General features: G+C 40.3%; 1 protein-coding gene across 1 annotated transcript in view; it reads right to left on the reverse strand.

Annotated features, from left to right (window-relative positions):
• pigg (phosphatidylinositol glycan anchor biosynthesis class G) overlaps positions 1–24788 on the reverse strand; it is a 74206-nt gene that overhangs the window by 14054 nt on the left and 35364 nt on the right. The window contains exons 9-11 of the mRNA XM_047585572.1: positions 22475–22878; positions 19005–19196; positions 3087–3396 (exon numbers count right to left, since the gene is read on the reverse strand). Of these exons, the coding sequence (XP_047441528.1) occupies positions 3087–3396; positions 19005–19196; positions 22475–22878 (906 nt within the window). The remainder of the gene's footprint in view (positions 1–3086; positions 3397–19004; positions 19197–22474; positions 22879–24788) is intronic.

The following is a 24788-nucleotide window of genomic DNA, read 5'->3' on the forward strand; positions in this document are numbered from 1 at the left end:
AACCGTCAGTGAGCGTCGAAGAGCAGACGACAAAACACAAATAACGGCTGTAATTTGCAATCAGTTCAACAAGGCTCCACTTTTTAATTCTGAGCTGTAAAAACCATCCCGGTGATTCATTTACAGAAGCTGGCTCATTCCTGAAGAATAAAAACCTACTTTATGCTTTGCTGACCATCTGGTTTTGGGTTAGTGATAAATGCACAGGAAAAAGTCTGAATCATCAATCACTCCAAATTGTCAAAAAAAAGCCAAACCTGCTGAGGTTACCTTGAATACGGCACCATTATTTTTTGTTTTTTTGTGGGGATGAGGGGTCCTCACAATCAACTGTAAACCAGTGTAGTCGCTGATTAATTGGACATAATTGTGATTATTTTGGTTTTGTTTCAGAGCTGCAGCTTAAATTCACATATGTCGCTGCTTCGCCCATTCGCTGTGGTTACAGCTGTGTTGAGAGTCTTATTACTCAAAGGTCTGTAATCACATGCCCGGACGCCTAGGCTGATAATTGTCTGGTGGCCGACTATTCCCGAGCCCATCACAGCATTAATGACCCGAGGGTGATGAGGGTTATTAAATTGTTAGCAGTGTTGTAGTTCAGAGTCGACAACAATGCACAGCTGCTAGCCAAATGCTCCCCTTAAGTGCAGGTTAATTCGGAAGGCCTGGCATCACGCTGCATCTGCCTTTGAAGAAAGTCTGTAGCCTTTCGTGGCAGAGCTGGTCACAGTTATGAAATGTGTAACACTTCCTCTGCTCCGGCCAACCCCTATTACACTATGTAACAGTTTACCAGAGGTGAGAGATCTCCTAAACGCTGCCACACTCCGTGTCACAGCTTTAAATTGGATGCCTCTTACAATCAGATATGATGAAGCCCGCTTACAGTTTTGTTGTTCCCTGAACTTTACTTTTTGTATATACAGTCAGTACTGTGCAAAAGTTTTAGGTAGGTGTGGGGAAATTGCTGTAAACTAGGAATGCTTTCAAAAAATATAAACAATGATTGTTTCTTTATGAATTCAATAAATGCAAATCAATATTTGGTGTTACTACCCTTTGCCTTCAAAACAAACCAGCCCTGGTCCTTGTGATCCATCCATTAATCCTTACACTTACACAAAGTCAGGGATTTTGTAGGATCATAGACTCAGTGGTGGGCGAGGAAACTTAGTGCAGCAGATGAAAAACACATCAAGCTTTATTTCCCTTTGAAATCGGAATATGTCCAGCATCTGAGCCATTAGCTCAGAACTGGCAGAAATCAGTGGGATCCAGGTACAGACGTCTACTGTCTGGAGACGTCTGCCCAGAAGTGGTCTTCATGGAAGAGTTGGAGTCAAAAATCCATCCCTCTGACTTGTAAACAAGGCCAAGAGATTCACTAATGCACAAAACCATAGGAAATGGGGTGCAGAAAAAAGGCAGGAGGTGCTCTGAACTGATGAGTCAATTTTTTAAATATTTTTCTGTAGCAGTTTGTGTAGGCAACAGTGGAGCATGGTGGAGGCTCCTTGCAAGTTTGGGGCTGCATTTCTGCAATTTCTGCAAATGGAGTTGGGGATTTGGTCACGATTGATGGTGTCCTCAATGCTGAGGAATACAGGCTGATACATATCCATCATGCAGTGCTATCAGGGAGGCATATGATTGGCTCCAAATTTATTCTGCAGCAGGACAAAGACCCCAGACATACAGACAAGGTCATTAAGAACTATCTTCAGAGTAAAGAAGAACAAGAAGTCCTGGAAGTGATGGCATGGCCCCCACAGAGCCCCGATCTCAACATCATCAGGTGATAACATGAACGGACAGAAGGATTTGAGGACGTCTACATCCACAGAAGATCTGTGGTTAGATTTTTGGAAAAACCTACCAGCTGAGTTCCTTCAAAAACTGTGTGCAAGTGTAGAATTGATGCTGTCTAGATTTCTCTTCTGTTCATTCACTGCATTTTGTTAATTGATGAAAATGATTCATTAACACCATCGTTTTTGAAAGCACTCTTAGTTTACAGCATTTTTTTTCACACCTCCTCAAAAAAACGTTTGCACAGTGCTGTATGAGAGGTGGTGGTTTTAGCTCTGAATGCACAGCCTCACAGACAGCTGTCCTTTTAGTGTCGCTGTGTTGCAGTTTGTGAAACAAGTAATTTGCAAATTGAAATGGGCTGGATGTAGAATTACTGCCTGGTGACTTACCGTTCTGGACTACAATCTAAGTCAATTTGGAGAGGTGGGTTGGGGTTGTCAGGGAAGACAGATGCAGCCAAAACACTTTCACTTTCAACGGAAAGGGCCAATTACTGCCCTCAACTGCTGCAGTTTTTTAATCTTAAATCTTTATTTAAATGAAATGCCATTAAGAGCTGTATTCTCTTTTCTGGTGGACTATGTTCACATCACATATTTACTATTTTCTCTGCACTGTGTAGGGTACTTGTCACTGACATTTAGTCGAACAAACCTTCTAACTTTGCATTTGGTAGATCACAGCAGCCCTTTTAAGACAGTTTCCAGCTTGACTTTGATGCAGGTTTGGATTATACTGGTGAAGCCAGATAATTTTGGTTTTCATTATGGAGCGTGTTTCAACTGATAACAGATCAGACATCAGAATCAGAGCCTTTATGTTTTGGACAAACTCATCTCCAAGCTGCTAAGATGATGTGCATGACTATGTCACCGTTACTCTTCCATCCAAGCCATTTGATTGGCTTGGCTGGATCTTTGCTGGAGCATAATCAGCTCCAAACCTCTGACGCAAAAAAATGCTGTGGGTAGAGAAGTCAGGCCGGCTTCCAAACTCACTTCTGTTGTAAAATCTCAGTAAATCTGAATTTTACAACAATTGTGCATATTCACTGCTCACGTATTTTGCTGTAACGAGCACCGCAAAGTCTAAAGATACATCACACTCCCACGTCCAACCCTTGTGACATACATTACTTTCTGTAGCTCGGTGGTGAAAAGTTACTTTGCGTTAACATTTGTAGGCTTTTATTATTTAATACGACCTTTGACTGTGGTGTGAAGTGGTTCCTTAATAACAGACGTGTTGTCTTTGTCTTCGACGGTGCTTACCTGGAAGTAAAAGAAGGCCTGACCGAACCAGTAGTGCATGATGGTGGTCTGAGCTGCGTCATAGTGGAGTTTCTTCCAGATAAACTGAGCCATGAGCGTCTGGATCAATAGACAGCAGCAGAGCACCGGCAGGTTGTGAGCACGAAACAGCAGCGACACCAACAGAACCAAGCCGCTGTAAATCTCCCATAATCCCCTGCTCTTCAGCTTGGCATCTGCTGTGATGATTTGGGATCGCAACAGGTCCTTGGTGCCGGTGAAGAGGATGCCCAAAACAAAGACATAAACAAAGCGGGCCTCCACTGTCCCCCTGAAAGAGAAAGATTACAGACGCCGTCTCAGTTTCTCAGTTGAGGAAGCCACTATTGATTTTTACCCTGAAAACTTCTCATTCAATATTCAAGCAATTGTAGAAGCAACTTGGGGTTGTGGATTCTTGCTGTACTTATCCGTGTATTTAGCAGTTGAGTATCCAGTGACAGGAATTTATTTAATCAAAGCTTCACAGTATTTAAGGCACGGAAAGATGCTTTATTAAACTACTTCACAAAATCCAAACAATCTTGATGGAATCAAATGCCTCGGACCTGAACGAAACCTTCTTAGTCAAGAAGACAGAACATGCAGCATCTACCTAAATAAAACAAGAACAAAATGGACTCAAATTGCAAGCGGTTATTAAAAGGTCCAGGCTCGCTCCAGCATTTTGAAATCCAAAGGCAGCCAAGCCAAGAATCCACATGCAGCTTGGACTCGGAGAGCACCCCCGGTGTATCTCAAAATTAGAGCTTCACCAATATATAAAACTCAGGAATCCAAGAGCATTAACAGCATTAACTGGACTTTAACTGGTGGTCACAGCGGCTTGAAGGGGATTTTTCTTCTCATTCTAATTAATCAGAACCTCAGCAAACAAGTTTACCCCTTCACATCTGGATAACGGAGTAAAATTACAAGGCGGCCTGCTTTTGCTATGCAGCTGGAAAACAACACTTTTGGGCCCCTTTGAAACCAACTGAGGTCCATTCGTTTTATGACCGACTTCCAGCACGATAACGCAACATGACACAAAGCCAAAAACATCTAATTATTTGAACATGGGTGTGATCTAGGGCTGGGCGTTACACCAGTTCAAACCGAATACTGGTATTTTCTTCGTTATGATATGAATTTTTAATTTTTACTATAACACCATAATGATGTTTTTGATTACACAGTGTTTGGACACTGCACCGTGAGACACTGTTTCACATTTTCAATGCAGCGCTTGTTAACATGCACAGTGCGACTGCATCACTCTGCTACTGCAAAGATTAGTGGTGTCTAATATCACAGATTTCCTTTCTGATCTGATGCTGAGTAAAATTCAGCTTAACATGAGGAAATTCACAAGGTTTGTTGTGTTGCCACAACTCAATAGTTTAGTTACTGTCCACTGTGCTCCTACATTACCTCGAATGACTGAGGTATCGAAAGTATCGATATTTTGATTTGAGAATAGATTTTAGAGCATAAAGATCGGAAGTATCGACATTTCAGTATCGATCTGCAAACCACCAGTGAAGACAGAAAGGTCCGAAAAATGAAGCTGCAGAACGAGGAGACTTGTGGCTAAAAAGCTGATGTGTCAGTGTGATCTGTACTGAAACGGCCACTTATTCGCCAGATCTCCATCATATAGTACAAATTTGGGATGTGGTGCGACGGAAGATTTGCTTCATGGACGTGAAGCTGACAAATCTGCAGCAACTGCATGAAACACCTCTCCACTACGCCACAAATCATTAAGGCAGTTCTGAAGACAAAAAGGGGTCCAACCCAGTGCTAGCAAGGTGTACCTAATGAACAGGCAGGTAAGTTTAAGTTCATAAGAATAAAACATTAATTATCGAGTCACTAAAAGTGCCTTCTGTAAATCACGATTATTTGTTAGGAATATATGTTCAGGACTTCAGGATTCTAACTTCGGTTGGAAAAAAGTTCAACTTTAAATCCAATATTTAACAGCCCGAGTCAAACATCAGGACTCAAAGCTTCGGCTGAAATGAGAAGCAACATGCATCTCATTGTGGTCCGACCGCTAGATCACTGCGGCAGACCACGAATGGGATTAAAAACAATGACAAAACAGGATTTAATGAGTCAAACGTGCATGTTTCATTCAGAAACCTTCATTTATAAAAAATAGAACAAAAAAACTACATTTCATGGACAGCATGCATTTTCTAATATGAATGAAATGAAGTCAGTGAAGTACAGCATGATAAATTCGGCTTGTGCACATTTCAGTCAAACCTTTTGTTATAACAGGCTTTCAAGGTTCACTACTTTAATTTCATATCCGTCTCTTGTTAGACAGGATTCCTTATATTTCAGTGACTCATAACCCTTCCTTCATTCAGTATGCGGCTAGTCAATGTAACATTAATAATTAAAGCCATGAGGCTGGAAGACAGAATGAATCGCCGCAGGAAAACAGACTTTTTCACACCCATCACTTTGTCTGTCAGGGTTTCCTGCATCGCTATAATTCGAGAAGACGATGTATTAAAAAACTTTTCATACATTTTTAAGCCACAGGACTTGACCTTGCTCTCGGTTTGGGTAAAAGGACAATCAGGATGTAGCACAAAGAATAACAACTAAATCAGAGTTTGTCAGGAAACACCCAAAACCTTAATTTAAACTAATAACCGCAGTTCACTCGTTCAATTCAATGAGAAGGTGTGTCCATAATTTTTACTGGTAGTGTACTTTCAGTTGCTAATTAATTAGGTGAACTTTGTTACAACTTAGCTGCAGTTTATAATAACTGCGAGGTCTATTTAAAATAAACCCAGTCTGATTTAAATGCAGAGGGCAAAAACATATATATATGTAAAAACATTACAATCCCAAAACAACAATTAACCGTTATAAAGAACAGGTTTATTTATGGACTTCTGTTTTATTAGACTGATTAAAACATTTATTTTTTATTTATTTTCTTTGCTGGGAATAATAACAGACTGGGTTTCTTATTGAGCAGAACATGTTAAAGGTACAGCACATACAATGTTGTTTAGATTATAAATGTGGTTCAAAATGGATTTAATAAACATAAAAAAAAAAATTGTACATTTTTAATATCATGTGACCATTCATCTGCGTTCCCTTTTCTCTGTGGTAAGGTTGTAAGAATAAGCGGCGTCAGAGTAAAATCCCAGTTGACCGCTGACTTTTAAATGCTAAAACGATTCACAGATCGATTCTCTATCTCTGTCTTTGATGAAGAAAGAAAGACATAAACTCTGTAAATAACTACACAAGCATCTCCTCCTATAGGAGGTTAGCTTTTTATTTCTAGACTCCAGAAACCCCACGGTTTCTCTTTTGTCGAGATGAAGCACCGCATTAAAAATACAAAACATTAACGCACAGCTGGGGCCAAAAACATGCAGCCTTTCATTTTCTCCTATCCTTTCCTCTGTCCTCATCCTCCATCCATATGCTCGTCTCCTTCTTTCTGTCCTCTGCGTGAACCCCGGCTTCCTTTTCCCGATTTGTCTGTGGATGTTTTGTCCCCTAAGACATTCGCTTTCTCTCTCTGTCTTTTAGCGTGTTGCTTCTCGTCTAAAGTTGAGATTTAGGATATTGTGACTTTTATTTACTCATTTATTTATTTATCTTTTTAAACATTAACAATGATAATTGAAAAGATAAAGTGAGGACACCAAGACACATAATGGAGAGGTGTTAATAAAACCAATTAACATTATTAAAAAGCATTTTTTAAAACATTACAACTACTATAACAAAGGGTATGCAATTACCTGCCATTTGGGCTCATTATGTAATCACGATGCCAAAATGGAAACGAAAGAGTTGCTCTAATGCCAAAATTATGAAGCCGCAGGACTTGACCTTGCTCTCAATTTGAGTAAAAGGACAATCAATATATAACACAAAGAATAACAACTAAATCAGAGCCTAGTTTTTATGGTGTTTGTCAGGAAGACCCAAAACCTTAATTTAAACTAATTACCACAGTTATGCAAATTAATATACTTTTAGTTGCTAATAAATTAGGTGCACTTTGTTACAACTAATGCAGTTTATAATACACGGAGGTGTCTTTAAAATAAACCCACACTTTAAAAAGTGTAGTAGTTGAAGTAATGTTTTACATGAGTCTCAGTCAGTTTTCTGCTTTAGTCATGGCCGCGTACTTTTGTGAAATACATCAACTTGAAATTACACTTTCTTCGATTAACCAACTTATTCAAGTCAAAGTGTGTGAGTTAAGTTTCTTTAGGTTTCGTTTTTATGCATCTGACATCATGATGTTTTTTCTGATTTTTTTCAATAAAAACGTTTTGGCCAAATGTCCGTTTTTCTAGTTGTCTATTTTGTCCTGAAAGTCATAAATAAATCAATTTATTTGGTTTAATGTAATTTCTCCCGTATTAGCTAAATATATAGAACATTATCTTCAAACACACTTCACACACACTGTTATTGCTCCTTTGGGACAAGAAATGGCAATGTGCCATGTTATGGAAGCACATGGAGCAAGTGCATTTAACTTATTTTGGATATTGGACCTTTGTATGTGGCGGCGCAGTGGCTCTGTGGTTACTCCAGTTTCCTCCCACCTCCAAAGATTATTAACTGGTAGATTCTAAATTGACCGTGTGAACGGTTGCTGCGATGGATTCGCGACCTCGCCCGATGACTATAAACGCTGCCTTTCCTAAAGCCATGCTATTAGGTTGCTAAGCAACAGTATTTTACAAATAATAAAGCTGAAAAATTAAAAAAACTTCTAGGTGGATGCGCCTTAAATTTAAGTTGTATTAACATAATTTGTTGATTTCAAAGCACTCAACTTATTAACAGTATCTGACTCAAATCAATTGTATTAATCTAACTTGCAAACTTAAGTTGAAAAAAAAAAAACTTAATTAAAGTGTGTGTTGCCAATTGAAGTTTTTTTTTTTTTTTTTTAAGTTGGTCCAACAATTTTTTTTTTCAGTGCAGTCTGATGTAAAAGCAGAGGACTAAAAATCTAAAATAAATATGTTATGAAGGACGGGTTTATTTATGGACTTCTGTTTTATTAGACTGATTACTGTGAATTAATCTTCACAAAGAAGAAGATGTTAAAAGTAAAGCACATACACTGTTTAGATTATAAGTCAGGTTAGAGTTGAGTGGGACTGTGGCACAAATACTGCAATATTTCAAAATGGACATAATTCGATAAGGAAGGCAACAGGGCGAGTTGTTCTAACTGACAAGGTGCAACAACACAAGTGTGAGGGAGCGAGGCAGATGTCAATCAACCACTGTCTGTCTACTGCTGCAGTCCCGAGACGATGTCCAATAATGCAACCTAAGTGAAACTCCTGCGTGGGCGGACTGTGTGTGTGTGCATGTTCTTGTCCAGCTGTCTTTGTGAGGACTAACGTGAGTGCACCATTGGCATGAGGACACTTTGCTGGAGTGAGGACATTCAGGCCTTTTACAACCTTTTAACACCTTTTTAAAAGGCAGATTCAAAGACTTGCCTTTGGAGTTAATGGTAAAACTGTCCAGGCTAGAGTTAGGGTGAAACTTCATTGATACCCCAGCGCAATTAATCCAAACCATAGCGGGCTACGCCAGCGTCAGCAGTTATACGAGCGTTGGCATCGGTTTGTGATTACATTGCTGGAATGCTAGTTGGTTTCTAGTTAGTCAGTGAGAGTTTCTCAGTGCACTTCATCAAAGAACACTTGCCTGAGTTGTAAATAAAAAATAAAATCACTGCAACAGAAGAGAGGGGAGACGTCTGGGTAGAGGTTTGCGTAGGAGTCAGGTGGAGGGTGAATCTTCTGCGCTCGTCTGACCACTGGGAGACATGAACGTGGGAACATGCATTTCAGATCAAACGGAGTCGGCATCTCTGCGACGTCTACTTCACTTTCTAGGAAGGTGCACATCAGGATATGGAGCTACGCTTTTACCTACGGCAGCATTTCACGTGGGACCGTTGGAGTTTTATGCACTTAGCCGTTATGGTTAAGATTAAGAGGGAATACATTATGTCAGCGGACGCCCTCACAAAAAAAAGTAAGACAAATGTGTCTGTATGAGGGGCTTTAAGGAGAAAATGTAAATGAAAAAGTTTTGAAGGAACTTTTTTCCCCTTGTGACACAAAAGCTTACATGCAAAATAAAATCTAACGTGGCAAACGTATCTTTCATCCAGGACGGTTTCAAGGCGACTTGACCTAGTTTCTGCATCAAGAACAAAGGTTTAGAAAGGACAAAGTTTCCTTTTATGGTTGTAAGGACGTGAGCGCGGTCAGCAGGATTTAAAGACGGACGAAGCCTGTAATGTATAGCCTGTGCTGTACGACAGGAAGTCTGAAGCTCCCACAAGGTTAAAAATAAGTTTCCATAAGCTCTTCCTCTTCTAAAAGGCTTACTCCACAAAAAATCCTTTCCCAGCTATCAATAATTTATATACTGAAAAAGTCCCAAATTGAAGCTTTAAGGGAAAAAGTGCTTCCGATTATAAAGGCAATTACATTTAGGCTAATTTCCATTTTAAGCATTCAGCATGTGCTCTTATCCAGAGAGACTTAAATTAAACAGATTTTCCCCTCTCACAGCTGCTCTTAAATTAACATGTATTTATGAACATTTGTCTAAAAATTAGAAATAACTTTATTAGAAGTAAATTAGCTTTTGTTAAATGAATAACAGCCAACAAGTTGTTTTGTTTTCTTTCGTAGCAGATTCTGACAATGTTGAAATAAAAAAAAAAAAATCCACTGAATTTTACATGAATGTTACAGCGTGAAGTGATTTCCAATTGCAATCTCTGCAAAGGTCAGTGCTTCTTATATAGACCTGTCATGGCAGACATTTTGACTCATCACCTGTAGACCTTTGTCAAAGCAGGAAAAGAGCAGGTGGAGTTAAAACACATTAAAGGCTCAGCTCCATTTAATGTCTTTGTAAGCTGTTCCTGTAAGCCAGCGCTCACATTACCAGGACCTTCCTGAACTGGAATGCAGTCATCATTAATGGAACTGGATGTTTTTCTTTCCACTTTCTGCTGCGAGAAAGGGTCCCCCAGATCATCTTCAGAATAATGCCCAACATTCATTTAAGGCTGCCTCGTATAATGTTTTCAAACGGCGACGTCTCCGAAGCTATTTATGAATTCAGAAAAATCCTGCGTTCGCGACTGCGACTTCTTTCAGTCGACGGTAATCACAGTAAAGGGGCATTTCTTTTTGCAGCAGGCCGCTGTCAAAGCTGCAAAAAGACTACAGGATAATAGCTGACCCTGAAGGAGTTGAGCAAGTATTACGCATGTATTATTAATCAGCCTGCTTTATGGAGACCTGTTCCAACAGAGGAAAGGAAAGGAGTAATATGCTCGATACAGCACTATTCTTTATTATTCACAACTCCCCGAACAATGTGGCAGGGATTGTATTCATCATTATTTTATGCACAGGAAAAGTGGAAAGTCCTAGCTTGGATTTGATTTTATGTGAGTAAAGTGACGGGTTGTGAGCTGCTGGGTTTGTATGTTAACTAGTGAGCAAGGGAAGAAGATTTCAGAAAATGACTAAACTAATCTTTCTGACCTACGTACTTCTGCCTAACAACGATGCACCTAACGTGGCTGCTATGTTGAAACTATGCTTCACGATAAACATCTTCCTCTGAAACTGCAACATGAAAAAATACACTGTGTTTGCTTTGACATTTTCAAAAGGCAGCATGAACGGGCTGTTCTCCTTGTCCGAGAAATGGAGGCTATTTGCCGTTTATGCAATTTCCCCAAATGCAGACACTTTTAGAGGGGGTCATTTCAAGGGTCTCACGGGACTTTTGGGATTAAGGTGTAAATAAGACATATTTTCCATCATCGGATTCTTCCACTTTCCCAGCTCTTACTTAAACTACACTATTTCCATCCACCTCCAGCGGCAAATAGCTGGCAACAGGAGGTGAAGCAACACTAAACACAACTCATGCAATCCCTAACGCCCCTGCCCTCTCGTCATCTCCTGTCCACTTGCAGCAGCCTGAAATAGACACATAAGCAAGCTGACAGCCACTTTAAGATGCAGCATATAACGGTGGCACATGTTGGGTTAAAAATGCTGCATTAAAGGTGCAGGTGCTTGGTGGTGGAGGTGGTGGTGGTGGAGGTATGCAATGTGTCCTGGAACAGGAGTCTGGAGGCAGTTTTTGTTCCAGAATACAGCTAAAACATTAACGCTGAACACCCAGCCTAGAGTATCAAACCCTTCTCGGATGTACGGTCATCTCGTATTGAAAGGTTTATAAAAGTCCTCATTTGGGATGCTGCAGTTCAGCAAACACAAAGTTCACAGGAAGACTGGCCTGAATCCACAGTAACAACAACACAAACAAAGCCAAAGTTGTTGCAAAAAAAAGCCATTCAGTTGCATCTTCCCGAGGAGCACATTCATCATTAAGAACCGTGGTTTTTTGTTACTTTTGCATGAATTTGTTGAGATTGCTTTGGGAATTGCGAGCTACACTCAGAAACTATTAAACAAACCTTTCCGGGAGAACAGCCACTACCAGACTAATATGCTAAGACAAGACATTAAACATTCATTGAAACAGGCACATGCAGCAGTGTTTTTCATTAATCACCGGATCAAAGTTGGTCTTGTCAGGTGAGTCTACATAGACCGTGACTCCTCTTAAAAGTCTACCCAAAGCAGCATTACTTGCACATCGACTCAGCCTTGTATCTCACATAAGACATCATCCCAAGCTTATTCATTAAAAATAGTTATAAAGCTGTTGATCACAATAACCTATTGTCCCAAGAAACTTCTGACTGTGAAGAATTTGTGACAAACTTGGGACAGTCCTCATGTTCTTCTTACTGATTTGGACTCAACTCAACCAAACAGTAAATTTACAGTCAATTGAGACTAATCAGCAACTGTGATTGTTTTGGGAAAATAGCGTCCAATTCCATTCAATTAACTTTGTTTTTTTTCCCCCAAGGGCTGATTTAAAAGTGCATAAGTAGTTAAAAATAAACACAATCACAATCAATATACACAAAGACATTAAAGCAGCACACACAGTACGATATACATTTTAAAGTTATTATTTTGAGCTAACAAGATCATATCTGCAAGTTCAATGTTCACTGGGACAAAAAAACTACCAGTCAAATTTGATTAAAGTTTTTTCAAATGCCACAAAAGTTTGGTTCAAAAGCCTTTTTTTTTTCTCTTCCAGGTTGTAGTTGCATTAAACATGTTTCTGTAGTTTTGAAGGCAAATGTACGGTCTCAGACTGTTGCCATCTTGACAGCATCTGACTCACTCCAGGCCAATTCAACAACCCAGAACCGTGCATAACTTCAAGCCCTGATATATTTATATACTCAGTATTACTCAGTATATAATATAGTTGTCAAGAAAGAGGAAATTAGTTGTATAAAGCAAAACTGTTTCTGTACGCGGTTGTGAACGCTGCTGTAGAGCTGGGCTTTTTAATATTAAGGTTCTATGGGGACTGACTTGCTAATAGCCTCCAGTGGCTATTTGGGAGACTGCGGTTTATGGCGAAGGCTGCTACTTGATCCCAACAGAGAACTTGGAGGAAAAAGCCAAGCTAATTCACGTTGTGTAAACAGTAAACCAAGAAAAATACTAGAAAGTACAGTTTGCATCATTTACTTATCAGGAGGTCGATTGCTTTTCGAGGGAACGAGCAGGATACATGGTGGCAGATACAAACACATTGATCTAGTGTAGTGTCGTGTACACATCATCAATATTATTCAATTGCGAGTCAAAACTGGGCGAAGTGTGAATCAAAAGAACAGAAAACAGTTGTTGGATTTTTTTCTTTTTCCTGTCCAAAATTAAATAATGAAACAACACCCACTCAGTTTTAAACTCCTCATGAATATTACCACAGGATGTTTTTCTCCTCCAACATTAGACTTTGTTTTCTTCATTTAGTGAATAATATTCAGTGGTATCCAGAAAAACGTCAGATTCTAAGAGCTTGGGGGTTTTAAAGCCTTACACCTTTCTTGATGATGATTCGCCGCCGGTCCGATCAATCTCACCTTATTTGCTGCATTTTGTAATGTTAATAGTAGACAGAAAATAGTAGCCTGTCAAGCTGCAGAGCTGCCTGGATTTCACGTTACCTAGGAAACAACGGCTGATGCCCCAGCAACTGAATAAGAAAAAGTAAGCCCATGTCCAATCCCCTTAACATGTTTGGTGTATCCCCTTCATCAATCACCTACATCACACTAACACTTCCAGTGAATCAGTCCAAAGTAATTCAGCGCCAGAGGAAAGCTTTGAAGCAGATGCCTGAAGATGAGAAGGGAGGGCCTGCCCACTTTGTTTAAACTCTTCGTCTTTCTGTGGGATAAAGCTGAGCACTGCAAAGAGGCGCCTACACAAAATGCCACTGGGACTAAGCGGAGGACTTTAAAACAATGGTCACAGACAAAACATCTAATTACACAACAAGCCCCGCGATCGATACCTGCTATGCTGGCAGCCGTCTGGTGACGTCTTTTATTGCCTTCAGATTTATGGTAGAAACGCTTGTTTTTGCTGAAACTGTGGTATGATTTAGAAAGATGAGAACGAGTGCAAGCCAAAGCAGTTTATACAACGCTCTGTCAGTCAGTGGAGTATAATAATTTGTTAAATGTTACCACTGATATATTGTGCTAACACAGAATTGACTTTGAAACAGGGTTATAAAACGGTTTACCTCTAGGGTAATAAAACAGAAAACTGAATTCTGTGTGTGTGTGTGTGTGTGTGCGTGTGTGTGTGTGTGTGGCAAGGGTTCACAGGTGTTTTTGAGACGAGTTTGAATACATTTCCATTTTTAAGCGGGATCGGTATGCATGAATATTTTTAAATTGGGAAACTGCACAACGGTCCCTTTCTAGATCAAGCGAGTACATGATAAAATGGGTCACGCTTTGTGCAGGTGCGAAGCACGAACAAGAACACAAACATAAACACTACAAATGCTTCTCGTGGCTTTACGGTTTGGTGGAAAATGTGCCATAAATGATGGAGGAGATGGAGGACAGAGACCGAGACAACTCACTGGCTGTGATGCATACAGGCTGAGACGGTTTTGGCCCGCAGCCGACTGCTTTGATGTTGAGCTACTTCCGACTGGAACATTTGTTCAGAAAACTTTACTTTTTCATCTTTTATGTAGCATTAGATATGCTAGATGTTCTCATGTTATTAGTGTTCAGTGATTTCCTAATATTTAGCTAAATAAAATGTAATGTTAAGCACATGACTTCCCTGTTGGCTGATTTTGTCCATCAAATATCAAACGGGTTCATTTCTGCTGATGACATAAGGAAAGGGTGCGCTCTGGAGAGAGGAAAATAGAAAGAGACTAATTGTATCCACAGCGAACATCAATCCAAGTAACTCTTTGAGCGCTTTAAAGCGAGCAGCATTGGCCGTTCCCGACCCCATTAGGCATTTTGAAAGATGCAACGACGCAATTAAGCAGTTGGCAAACAGGGAAAGCCAGGAGAGCAGGGTAGTTGTCACAGCGCTTATACTGATAAAACACAGAGGAACCAAGTAACCCGTGAAGACCAGACTGTAAAAAAAGGGTCATTATAAGAAGTCGCTCAATTCTACAGCCACACTTCTTTGTGATGGCATCTTTGTCTTATTTATTTTCAGACTGTTCTTCACTTCTAGTTGGTTGTGCAAAAAAATGCCAAACAAACTAGAGCCGGGAATAATTATTTGGTTCTTGTAATTTAACCATCCCAAGCTATATTATACTACACTAACTAACTTGGCTTAAGCAAAGAATCCACAGTGTGAACTAAATTTAAATTAAACTTTTGAGGATGTGCACCGTAATGATCAGTGAAGAAAAAGCTGAAGGACTGGGTCAACCTTGTCAATCATACAGTTCGTCAAAGGGATCAAGAGTACCCGCGTGAGTACGTCAGGTGTCTTCGCGTGGGTACGGGTGAGAGGTTGTGCTTTTAATTAGGTGAGCAGGTACAAGAAACTGCCAAGGACAGCAGTAAAGGCTAGGGAAGGTCAGATATTGGTGGTAGATGAAGGAAGGTTGGAAAAACCAGACAGGAGAAGCGTGTGCAGTCCCGAACACTCATTATTTTCTGACGGGGGGTTAGTAGCAGATAACTCTGTGCCAAGCTCCAGTCTGCTGAATGAAAAATTACAACACTCAGCAGCTGCAAGGCTCTCAATTTCCTGTTTTTGGACAATGCTAACCACGACAGTTACAAATGGTAGAGACGCTGCTAAAGATTTATACATTGTACAAACCGTCAATATTAACATGAATGAGTGCCTTGCAAAAACATTCCACCCCATTTCATCACAACCTTTACTTTAAATGTTTTTTTAATCTGAATATTATGTATTGTAGTGTGTATTATGTGTTATGGATCTGCACAAAATAGCAAATAAGTTGGTGAAGTGAAATGAGAATAAAAATAATGATCACATGATCTGTCTGTATAGACCCCTTCATGGCCTACGTCACTGTGATGTCACAATGTTAACTGGAGACAAAACAAAGGGAAGCTTGAGGCAAACACGTGTCACTTTCAACCATGAAGATGTTGTGCTGTATTTTTTTGCTGCCAAAAAAGAAAAAATCAACTTGAAGTTTTATCACATACCAGCCACCGCCAGTTGTAGACAACTTTGGTTTGGCTTTGGGGATTAAAAGAAAGGACTGGAGTGAGGCAATCCCCCCCAAGGTAATTTCAATCCTATATTGTGTTGTACATGTCAGAATTGACAATAAAGTTGACTTAACTAATGCTAACCGCGAGCTAACGGATCCCTACTTGTGTGTTTCATGGGTGTCCAAGCAGAAGTTGCATTTGCTACGTTACCCTCCACAGTGGTTCCACTTACTTCTTGTAATATCTTTGTTGGAGAGGATTCACTTGATAAAGACAGACCAGACTTCGTCCCCTATGTGTCCTCCTTTGGCCAAATCGTCCATATAGTGAGTGAGAGAGTGTAGGGGTCGGTGAATATAGTCCCATCAGTCAGAGTCGACTTTTTAAAATAACACTCACGGTCTCGCAGAGTGAGTGTATTAGTATATTCTCCAAAATATGTGTTTTCTTCATCCATTTGTGCCAAAACAGACAATTGAAATATGCTAACTGCTGTTTACAGGCTACAGCGTTTGAGATGTTTATCATCCAGTTAAGCCCCGCCCCTCAAAAAATGTCAGATTGTTTACAGTTTGCAATGCCACTTAGCAAGAGGCACCACTAACCAAACAACACCACAAACACCAAGGAGCTCTCGAATCAGACTTGAAGATTGTTGTTCAGCAGCAGAACCCATTGACCTGAAGGAGCTGGAGCAGTTTTGCCTTGAGGACCAGTCCCAGTGGCTGGACGTGGTAAACTCATGGAGACTTATCCAAGCAGCTATAATTGTAGCAAAAGGTGCCTCCGCAAAGTACGGGCTTTAGATGGATGAACACTTATGCACGCTGAAGTTTTTTGTTATTTTGTCTGTTTCTGCTTCAAAGTATATAAAAAAAATACACAGTAAAGTTGTAGACACGTTCTGTAAATGAATAATTTTGCAAGGCACTGTAGGTTCATTATTCAGGTTCAAGGACACGCAAAATATCCTAAATGCACTGGACGCTGAAGGGCTGCCACCAGATGAACTGTTTCATCATCTGCTGTGTAAATTTAACATGATTATGTCTCTAGTACGCTTCATTAAGGTTTGAGGGTCCAGTAGGGAAGGCTCTCATGCTCAAGGATACAGGGGAAGGGTTTCATCATATTTGCAGGTATGAGAAATCCAAGCTCTTCTCAATATTTGTCTTTTAAGGACAACAGCAGGAACGAATAGTAATTTTAATGGTAAAACAGCAAAGCTGGAAAAAGCACATCACCTATTAAACAATGCACAATAAACTTTGGTGAGAATCTTGAATCTGTGCGTCCGTTTCAGTATTAAATGCCTGTAATTGCGCATTCTTGCTGATCTGATCCTAATATGCAAATTAGTCAGGCTGGCTCGCAATGAAAATAATACTGCTTTATAGACTTTGTCAGTCTTGCATAAGTTACAAAGAAGTGTCAGTTTAGCTAGTTGGAAATGTCTTTTACATCACAAGGTCACACTGTACAGAGGATATATCTGAGATACAATCACACTAGCTTCGTTTATATGGAAACTAGCATTAAGATCAGAAGCAAAATGCCTCATGTAATCACCTCAATAAGAACCGATTTGCCCGACTGGGAGATATTTGCAAGACATTAGCAGATGGTAAAAATGTAAACACTTGATTTGCTAATTTCTCTCTTGGTGGAATGAATGTGGTGAACGGACAGGAACACGGAGGGACAGAAGAACAGGACAGGTTGTTCAAACAAGTGTTAAGGGATAAACAAAGCCAGAAATTGGATGTGGGCAGTGCATTTGAAATCGTGGGCACTTCATATTCTTCTGTTAAATTAACTGTCTTCTGTTTCACTGCTAGCAGATTTCCACGCTCCACAGTGGGAAGAACCACTTTGATGAGAACTCTATATTCTGACCATTGACTGTATAAACCATGGATAAACCCATCGTGATGTTATCTATTGGATTCTGAACCTCGAAAGTGAAGCCCAAAGTGGGCAGAGCCTGCAGTCGCCATGTTGGATGGGTTTTACTCCATCCACACACAGATATTACAGCTGTAAACATGTTTAATAACGCTGTAGAGTTGGGCTTTTTTTAAATGGGAGTCTATGGAGATTTGCTCACTTTTGGAGCCTCAAGTGGCCACTCGATGAACTGCAGTGTTTTGCATTTGCACATGGGCTTCATCCCTCAGACCTGGAGATTGATGCTTTATTCTGATTCATGTTTTTTTGGTGCCTATGAAAGCATATATGTTATCAGACCATTTTACATTTACAGTTAAGTTGAAATACTATTTGTTTAAAGGTAGGCAATGATCCAAATATGATCCCCGATATGTTACATATGTAGTATTTATACTTGTAAGTATTTGGTCATAAACTAAACTAAGTGGCCTGAAAAAAAGGAATCACTAGTCAGCACAATTTCTCCTGAGGGAAACTTTAGTGTCTGTATCAAATCATCCAATAAGTACAAATGCAGATGACACTTTCTAGAATATATTTTCCACATTTTGTGTCTTTTTACTGATCAGCAGTGCAGAGAAATGCAGGGTTTTGTATTTCAGTCATGTAAGCTACAAAAAAAAAAAAAAAACACACATTTTCAATCCAAATGCAAAGCAAATTTGCAACACTTATTGCAAACATTATTTCAATATTCGGGATGAGTTATATATAACTTCAATACTACAACTCTAATTAACTAGTGTACCACTCTCTGGGAATGTGTTTCATCCGTTACAGAAAATAGGAGGGGTGGGGGAGGTTGCAGCTGTGCTCGGAGACGTGTGCTGGAGGAGAAAAAGACCTGTCGATACCACTGCAATTCCTACTGGCTGCCAATTTAAATCAGCTGTCATAAATTGCTTGACGCCTCTTTCACTTGACGCCTCTTTCAGTGCAATTAATTTGATTTAAGAGACTGTCTAACCTTTTTTTTTTTTTTTTTTTTAGGACTTGCAGGTACACTGGATGAGGCAGATTTACCGTAGGTAGATGTAAAGCAAACAAAATGTGCAGCAGTTCATCATCACAGTTAATGACAAGGAGTGAGGGGTTTGGTCCAGATGAGACATGCGGCACTACAGCCTGCACACTCATCTGCATCACAAAGCAACCGGGTACCACTGCTCTGTAAATCAAGCCACTATCAGGGGACAGCAATTTGCCAAGTGAGAATGAAATAAAGGATCACAAAAACTTACTTGGACATAGTTCGACCGGAGTGTTGCCAGGGAAACAAGACATTGCCGACAGCTGCCCGGTAGCAGTAGACACCCAAAAGTCCGAGGGCGAGGGCAACCTTGGAGACCCACGAGCAGCGTCTTTGAACCAGGAGGTAGATAAGAACCAAACAGAAAGCAGACAGCAGGGAGAGCACTGTCTTGTGTTCGGAGCTGGAAAGAGATAACGGCCAGACAAAACAGGCATGTGGTGAAAAACAATGGCCGGGACAGTAGCATGCAGAATTTTCAAATTAATTCACGCTCGATTCATTTGTTAAACACACCAACGTGATTTATTTCAGCCTGAACACAAGAGGAGACGTTTCAGTTTAATGAATCTAAACAGAAAGCTAAAACGTCGAAGCCGAGTATTTACTGAGCAACAGAGAGCATTGCGATGAGATGAAACACTGTCAGTCATATCCAACAGCATCAGTTTAAATTTTCAGGATCTTCTACCGCTAACAGGATTTAAGGCTGTACAGTCTGAAATTACACCGCACTGAGCACAGACGGGAAATAATAAGTCCTCAAAGGACATATCAAAGTTGAATGGGAGCCCGCGTATTTAGCCATTAGCTCGATCAGACAGCGGTGGAAGTTGGGCACTTTGCGAAAAGATGAGGCATAACGATACCTCGATCTCATTATCCAAGCAACAGTCAGTGCAGGTAGGAAGAAAGGGCAACACTGGACAGGGAAAAGGTCAGAATCCACATCTCTATTCCACAATGTGATGCATGTTAAAGAACAAGCTATAATCCCCTGCTCCGAGCCGGTGTCAGAATATTAATGGCTCTGAAACAGTCGCAGCTTTACTGAGAAATCACAGTTTTCCTACAGTCTGAGCAAATGCAGAAGACCATTTCCTTTCTTTTGGAACTTTTTTGTTTTTTTTTCTTCTTCTTTTTTTTTTTTTTTTTTTTACACAAAATGCTAAGTGGAGGGTTCTGTCAGCTTCTCAGGCAGAAAAACACTTTTAAAAGGTTTCAGTGTCAGAAGAAAAGACTTGTGTTAACAGCCTTGCCATTCCAGGGCCGGTTAGTGGAGTAAACTCCTTGTATTTCATTCAACCATTATGTCCGTGACAGAAGCAATATCGTATAGCTACCATGGTTTTTTAGTTCAGCCGTCCCCAAAAGAACAGGTATGAACTTGTTACATCGATCTGTTACACTGTGTAGGTGGAGAGACAAATGGAGATTGTTGCTGCTTTTTAAAATGAATCTATCCCCGAGTGACTGTTGAAAGAAGCCGTTTTTTTTTTTGTTTGTTTTTTTTTCACACAATATCTCAAGTTTACAACATATGCCGATCCTCAATGGTATCTATTTAGAGAATGAGTCCTTGTTACGTCCTATTACCTTCATTTTTCCACATGTCCACATAATAAAGAGACATATACTTGTGGGCTGCTATCAGCCCAGTGTTCATTATAACCCCACAGAACAAAACCGAATGTTGACATGTAAACAAACCACATGCAGACACATACACCAAACAGGCATAACATTATGACCATGGACAGATGAGGTGAATAACAATGATTATCTCTTCATCACGGCAGATGTTAGCGGGTGGGATATAATAGACAGTATCAACATCCATGAGAGGACTGAGAGGTTCAGGAGGTCTTTTGTCGCCACACATGCCTTTTTTTTGCACTGTTGCTGCTCTTTTGCACAGACATGCACGTCAATACAGTATTATTTATATCACCAGTCTTCCATCCGCGCTACTTTTAATGACTTTGCTGTTATGTTGATGTCTTCGTATGTTTGTGTAGAAGCTACTGGACATTCGGATTTCCACCCAGGGGATGAATGAAGCATTTTTCTATTGTATTCTAGTAAGTGAAGTCTTTGTACACATTGGTGATGTGTGAGAATCAGGAATTAAATGGGCGAGTGTAAGGATTTGAGAGAGTTTGATAAGGGCCAAATTGTGATGGATGACTGGCTCAGAGCATCTCCAAAACTGCAGCTCTTGTGAGGTGTTCCTGGTCTGCAGTGGTCAGTGTCTATCAAAACAGTGTGGGAACAGGGTCATGGGCGGCTAAGGCTCACTGACGCACGTGGTGATGCATGGCTGGCCCGTAGGGTCCGATCAAACAGATACTGAAGAAGTTAACGCCGGTTTCGGTGGAAAAGTGTCAGAATAGGCGTTCGCTAAGCCTCCAAATTCCCCCGATCTCAATCCAATCGAGCATCCGTGGGTTGCGCTCACAAAACTTAAAAGGATGTGTTGCTAAGATCTTCGTGCCAGGTACGGCAGCACACCCTCAGGGAACTAATGGAGTCCATAGGTCATAATATTATGCCAGATCGGTCTCCTGTGGTGCCTTACCAGCAGTGAGGTTAACAGAAAACAGAAAAATGGAAATGAATCCATATATTTAAAACGATTTTAAATGTATTTAGCTTATTTCAAATGGACTTTGGTTACATTGTGCTTGTTGAAAACTAAAGGAAGACACACAATCACACATTTGTTTTATAGAGGGGTGGTGTGTCCATTCCTAGAAGAAACATCTTAGTAATCATAATGCTACCAAGCTAATTCTGAATCAACTACTGTCAACTACTGAGGCATCGCTAGCATTGCTAAGTTATTTTTCTTTTATTTAAATCTGTATATCAACACTAGAGACAACAAGTGTAGAAGAGATAAACACACTCTACACTATGTTCTCAGCACCAAATGTTACACAAAGTCAATGGCTAGTGAACGAATACAGTTTAGCGTTTACAGTAACGGCTAAAGAGCCATATACAATCACTTGCCAAAACATTAGGCACACTGGTAAAAGTGAATGTATTCTAATATAACAGTCCTCCATTAAATAATGTTCTTTTTTTTGTTGAAACAGAGTCAGAAAAGTGGTAATTCAACTGTATGATCATGATCAGATGATGGTGGCGCTGTTAAACTGAACTGAATTAGATACAAATGTGTTTCTCTCTGTGTTTCAGACAATTAAGATGCGGTTGTCAAAGTAACAGAAACGTACTTGCAACAATACTAGACTGGAGACTCAATTCTTGTCATAATGTTAGTTAGTAACACAAAACTATTCAGTAGAGCTGCAAACCACAGTTGAATCAACAGCTCTCTTAAGTATTTTAAAATAATGCTCAATACTATGACCTTCATGAAGATTTAAGATGGTTATACTAGAATGTATTAATTTTCATTCGTGTATCTAATCAAGTGACAAGTGACAGTTGTTAGTGGAAAAATAAACTAAGCTAAAAGAAGAATAAATATTGGACCAACCGCCAGCAACACAAAACTAAATGAATCCTAGTGTTGTTCTGTGTCTGTTAGATATTATATGGAAGTCGCCTCATTTCCTGTACAAAGTGACTGAATGAAAGACTGGATCTAGCTAGCTGGTATAAGATGGCAACATCACAACAGTAAATAAAAAAAAAAATGGTAAATCCAACCTGTTAAGCCAATGCCCGACATCAGGAAGATGAGCCCACTGCACCCCGGTCTGGTTGAGGGAGCGCAGCAGCCTGCAGCAGACCAGAGTGAAGGGCGGCGTAGCTAATGCTAGCCACTTCTCAGAGTAAAGCTGCGCTTTGGGGTGAGCGGAGGAATGGCAGTCTTTGGAGGGGAGTAAAAGCTCTTCTTCGTCCCCAGAGCCGCGCTGCTCTCTGAAATACTTGCGGCAGACGTCCTGGAAGACGACGAGACAGAGCGTGTTGAGCAGGAAGTACCAGGTTTGGTGCTCCTCCTCGACGAAACTGCTGGCCGCCAAGCTGAGCGTGTGCCCGACGGTGCCGGCAAGCAACAAGACGTCCAGCTCTGACAGCGACCACTCACCGCCGCTGCTCCTCACTGGGGACTACAAAGGAAAAGAAAGGCACAATTAAATGTTAATCTAATTAAATATTAAATTTTGTTACCATTTCTTTGTACGGAAAGGTCTTAAGGAATATACACACTGATCAACATTATGACTGACAGGAGAAGTAAGTAACATTGACCATCTTGTGACAATTTAATGTTCAGCTGGACAACATTTGGACCTGGCATTTGTGTGGATGTTACTTAGACGTGTAAATATGCAGACAAATATGCAGAAGTCTTGCTCAGTAAAGGAAAACATTTGGAGATGTTGTTTTTTTTTTTTAGGACTACAGATGAGACTACAGCAGGGAGCTGTGGAGCTGGAGGAACATAGTACAGCTCTCTGTGGGCCCTGGCTCATTTTATCCTAAAAAACAAAGAAGTTGTAGTCATACAGCACAATGCAGGGATGGCTCAGAGCTTTGTGCACAGAATAAATGAACATAATCTGGAGGAAACAGAAATTATGATGGTGCACAGTTTCAAAAACATGTCGAGATTTTCGTTTCTTGAGGGATATTTGCTCTGTTTTTGTACTATAAGAACCAAACAGCCACATGTTTGAAACCTGGCCACAACAATAACGTGTTGTTTTTTTTAAAAAGAGCCCACCACTGCAGACTGCAGGTACAGAACGTGGCAGCCAGTCTCAGTCAACAAGGTGAGCGCAGGCTCAGAGACGCATGTGTTGTTGCTTATTGGACTAAAATATTGCTGCTGAGCTAAGGCGTTGGCTGAACTCAATTTGAACTTACTTTGCAATGAATAAAATAACTTGCATACAAATTTATGATTGGACAAACACCAGAAGAGATTTGGAAGCATCCGAAAGAGATGGACCACGATTTATGAATGACAGCTCATGGTCACTCTCTGCAGTGCCAAGGCAGGAAAAGCTTCCATGCATCTAGTAATAACGTGTGATGGATAATGTAATGTTTTAACAAAGAACTGTTCTATTCATCATCAATAGCAGTATGAGTAGTGTAACATTTTAGTGTGAACTAGATTGGAGGCCAGCTCTGCAAAGATCTGCCAGATGCAATCAAATAATTGGGGCAGGCTTTATGCAGTGATGGACAGACAGTGAGGCAGTTATACACCTCTTTTAGTGCAGTTGAGTCAATGGTGTTCATAACAAAATGGCTCAGATTGCTTGTAGGACTAAACAATTACATGCAGAGTTGTTTTTTTCTTCTGTATTTATTGAAACACGTCTCATAATGATATCCCAACGGTGTGTTACCTGACTCATATTCTGATAATAGTTCAGTCTGTCAATTACAGGCATGAACAGCTTGTTTGTGCAGAGCAGGTATAATTGGTTATCAATTGAATTGGTTTATTATGAACTACATGGGTAATTTATACTAATGCATCTTTCTTTTGAAAACCCTCATCTCATTAAATGACCCAAGTTTTATCCTGTTAGTTATCCCACTGAGCCTTAATACAGAGATGGAAACAGAAAAATCTTTAAATTTCTTCAGTCATTGTTTTCTGCCGTTGGCTAGGCTAGTTAGCTGGTGTCTCCTTGTTGGTTGCTAGTGGTAGCTGAAAGCTAGCCTGCTGGTCTGCCTTTTTTTTTTTCAGTTGGACTCCAAAACAAGTTTGACCCATCAGAGAATGGATATGGACCTTCTGTGGGTGTCCTGTGTCGTCTGGCAACAGAATATTCTTTGTGGGGGTCTTTTGGTCCTATGGGTTGAGGTGTGGGGTCCCCTGGATCATCCCACAGATACTTGATCAGTTTAGGATCTAGAGAATTTGGAGGCCAAGTCAATACATTGTGCTGTTTTTCATGTTTCTGAGTTGTTCTTAAACTGTTTTTGTATGAGTGTCTGTGTCAGGCTGCATCCTGCCTATAGTGTGTCATTGCTATGGGGTGGGGGTGCTTGGTCTGCT

Source organism: Mugil cephalus, chromosome 5, assembly GCF_022458985.1.
Source record: "Mugil cephalus isolate CIBA_MC_2020 chromosome 5, CIBA_Mcephalus_1.1, whole genome shotgun sequence".
In the NCBI taxonomy this organism is placed as follows: domain Eukaryota; kingdom Metazoa; phylum Chordata; class Actinopteri; order Mugiliformes; family Mugilidae; genus Mugil; species Mugil cephalus.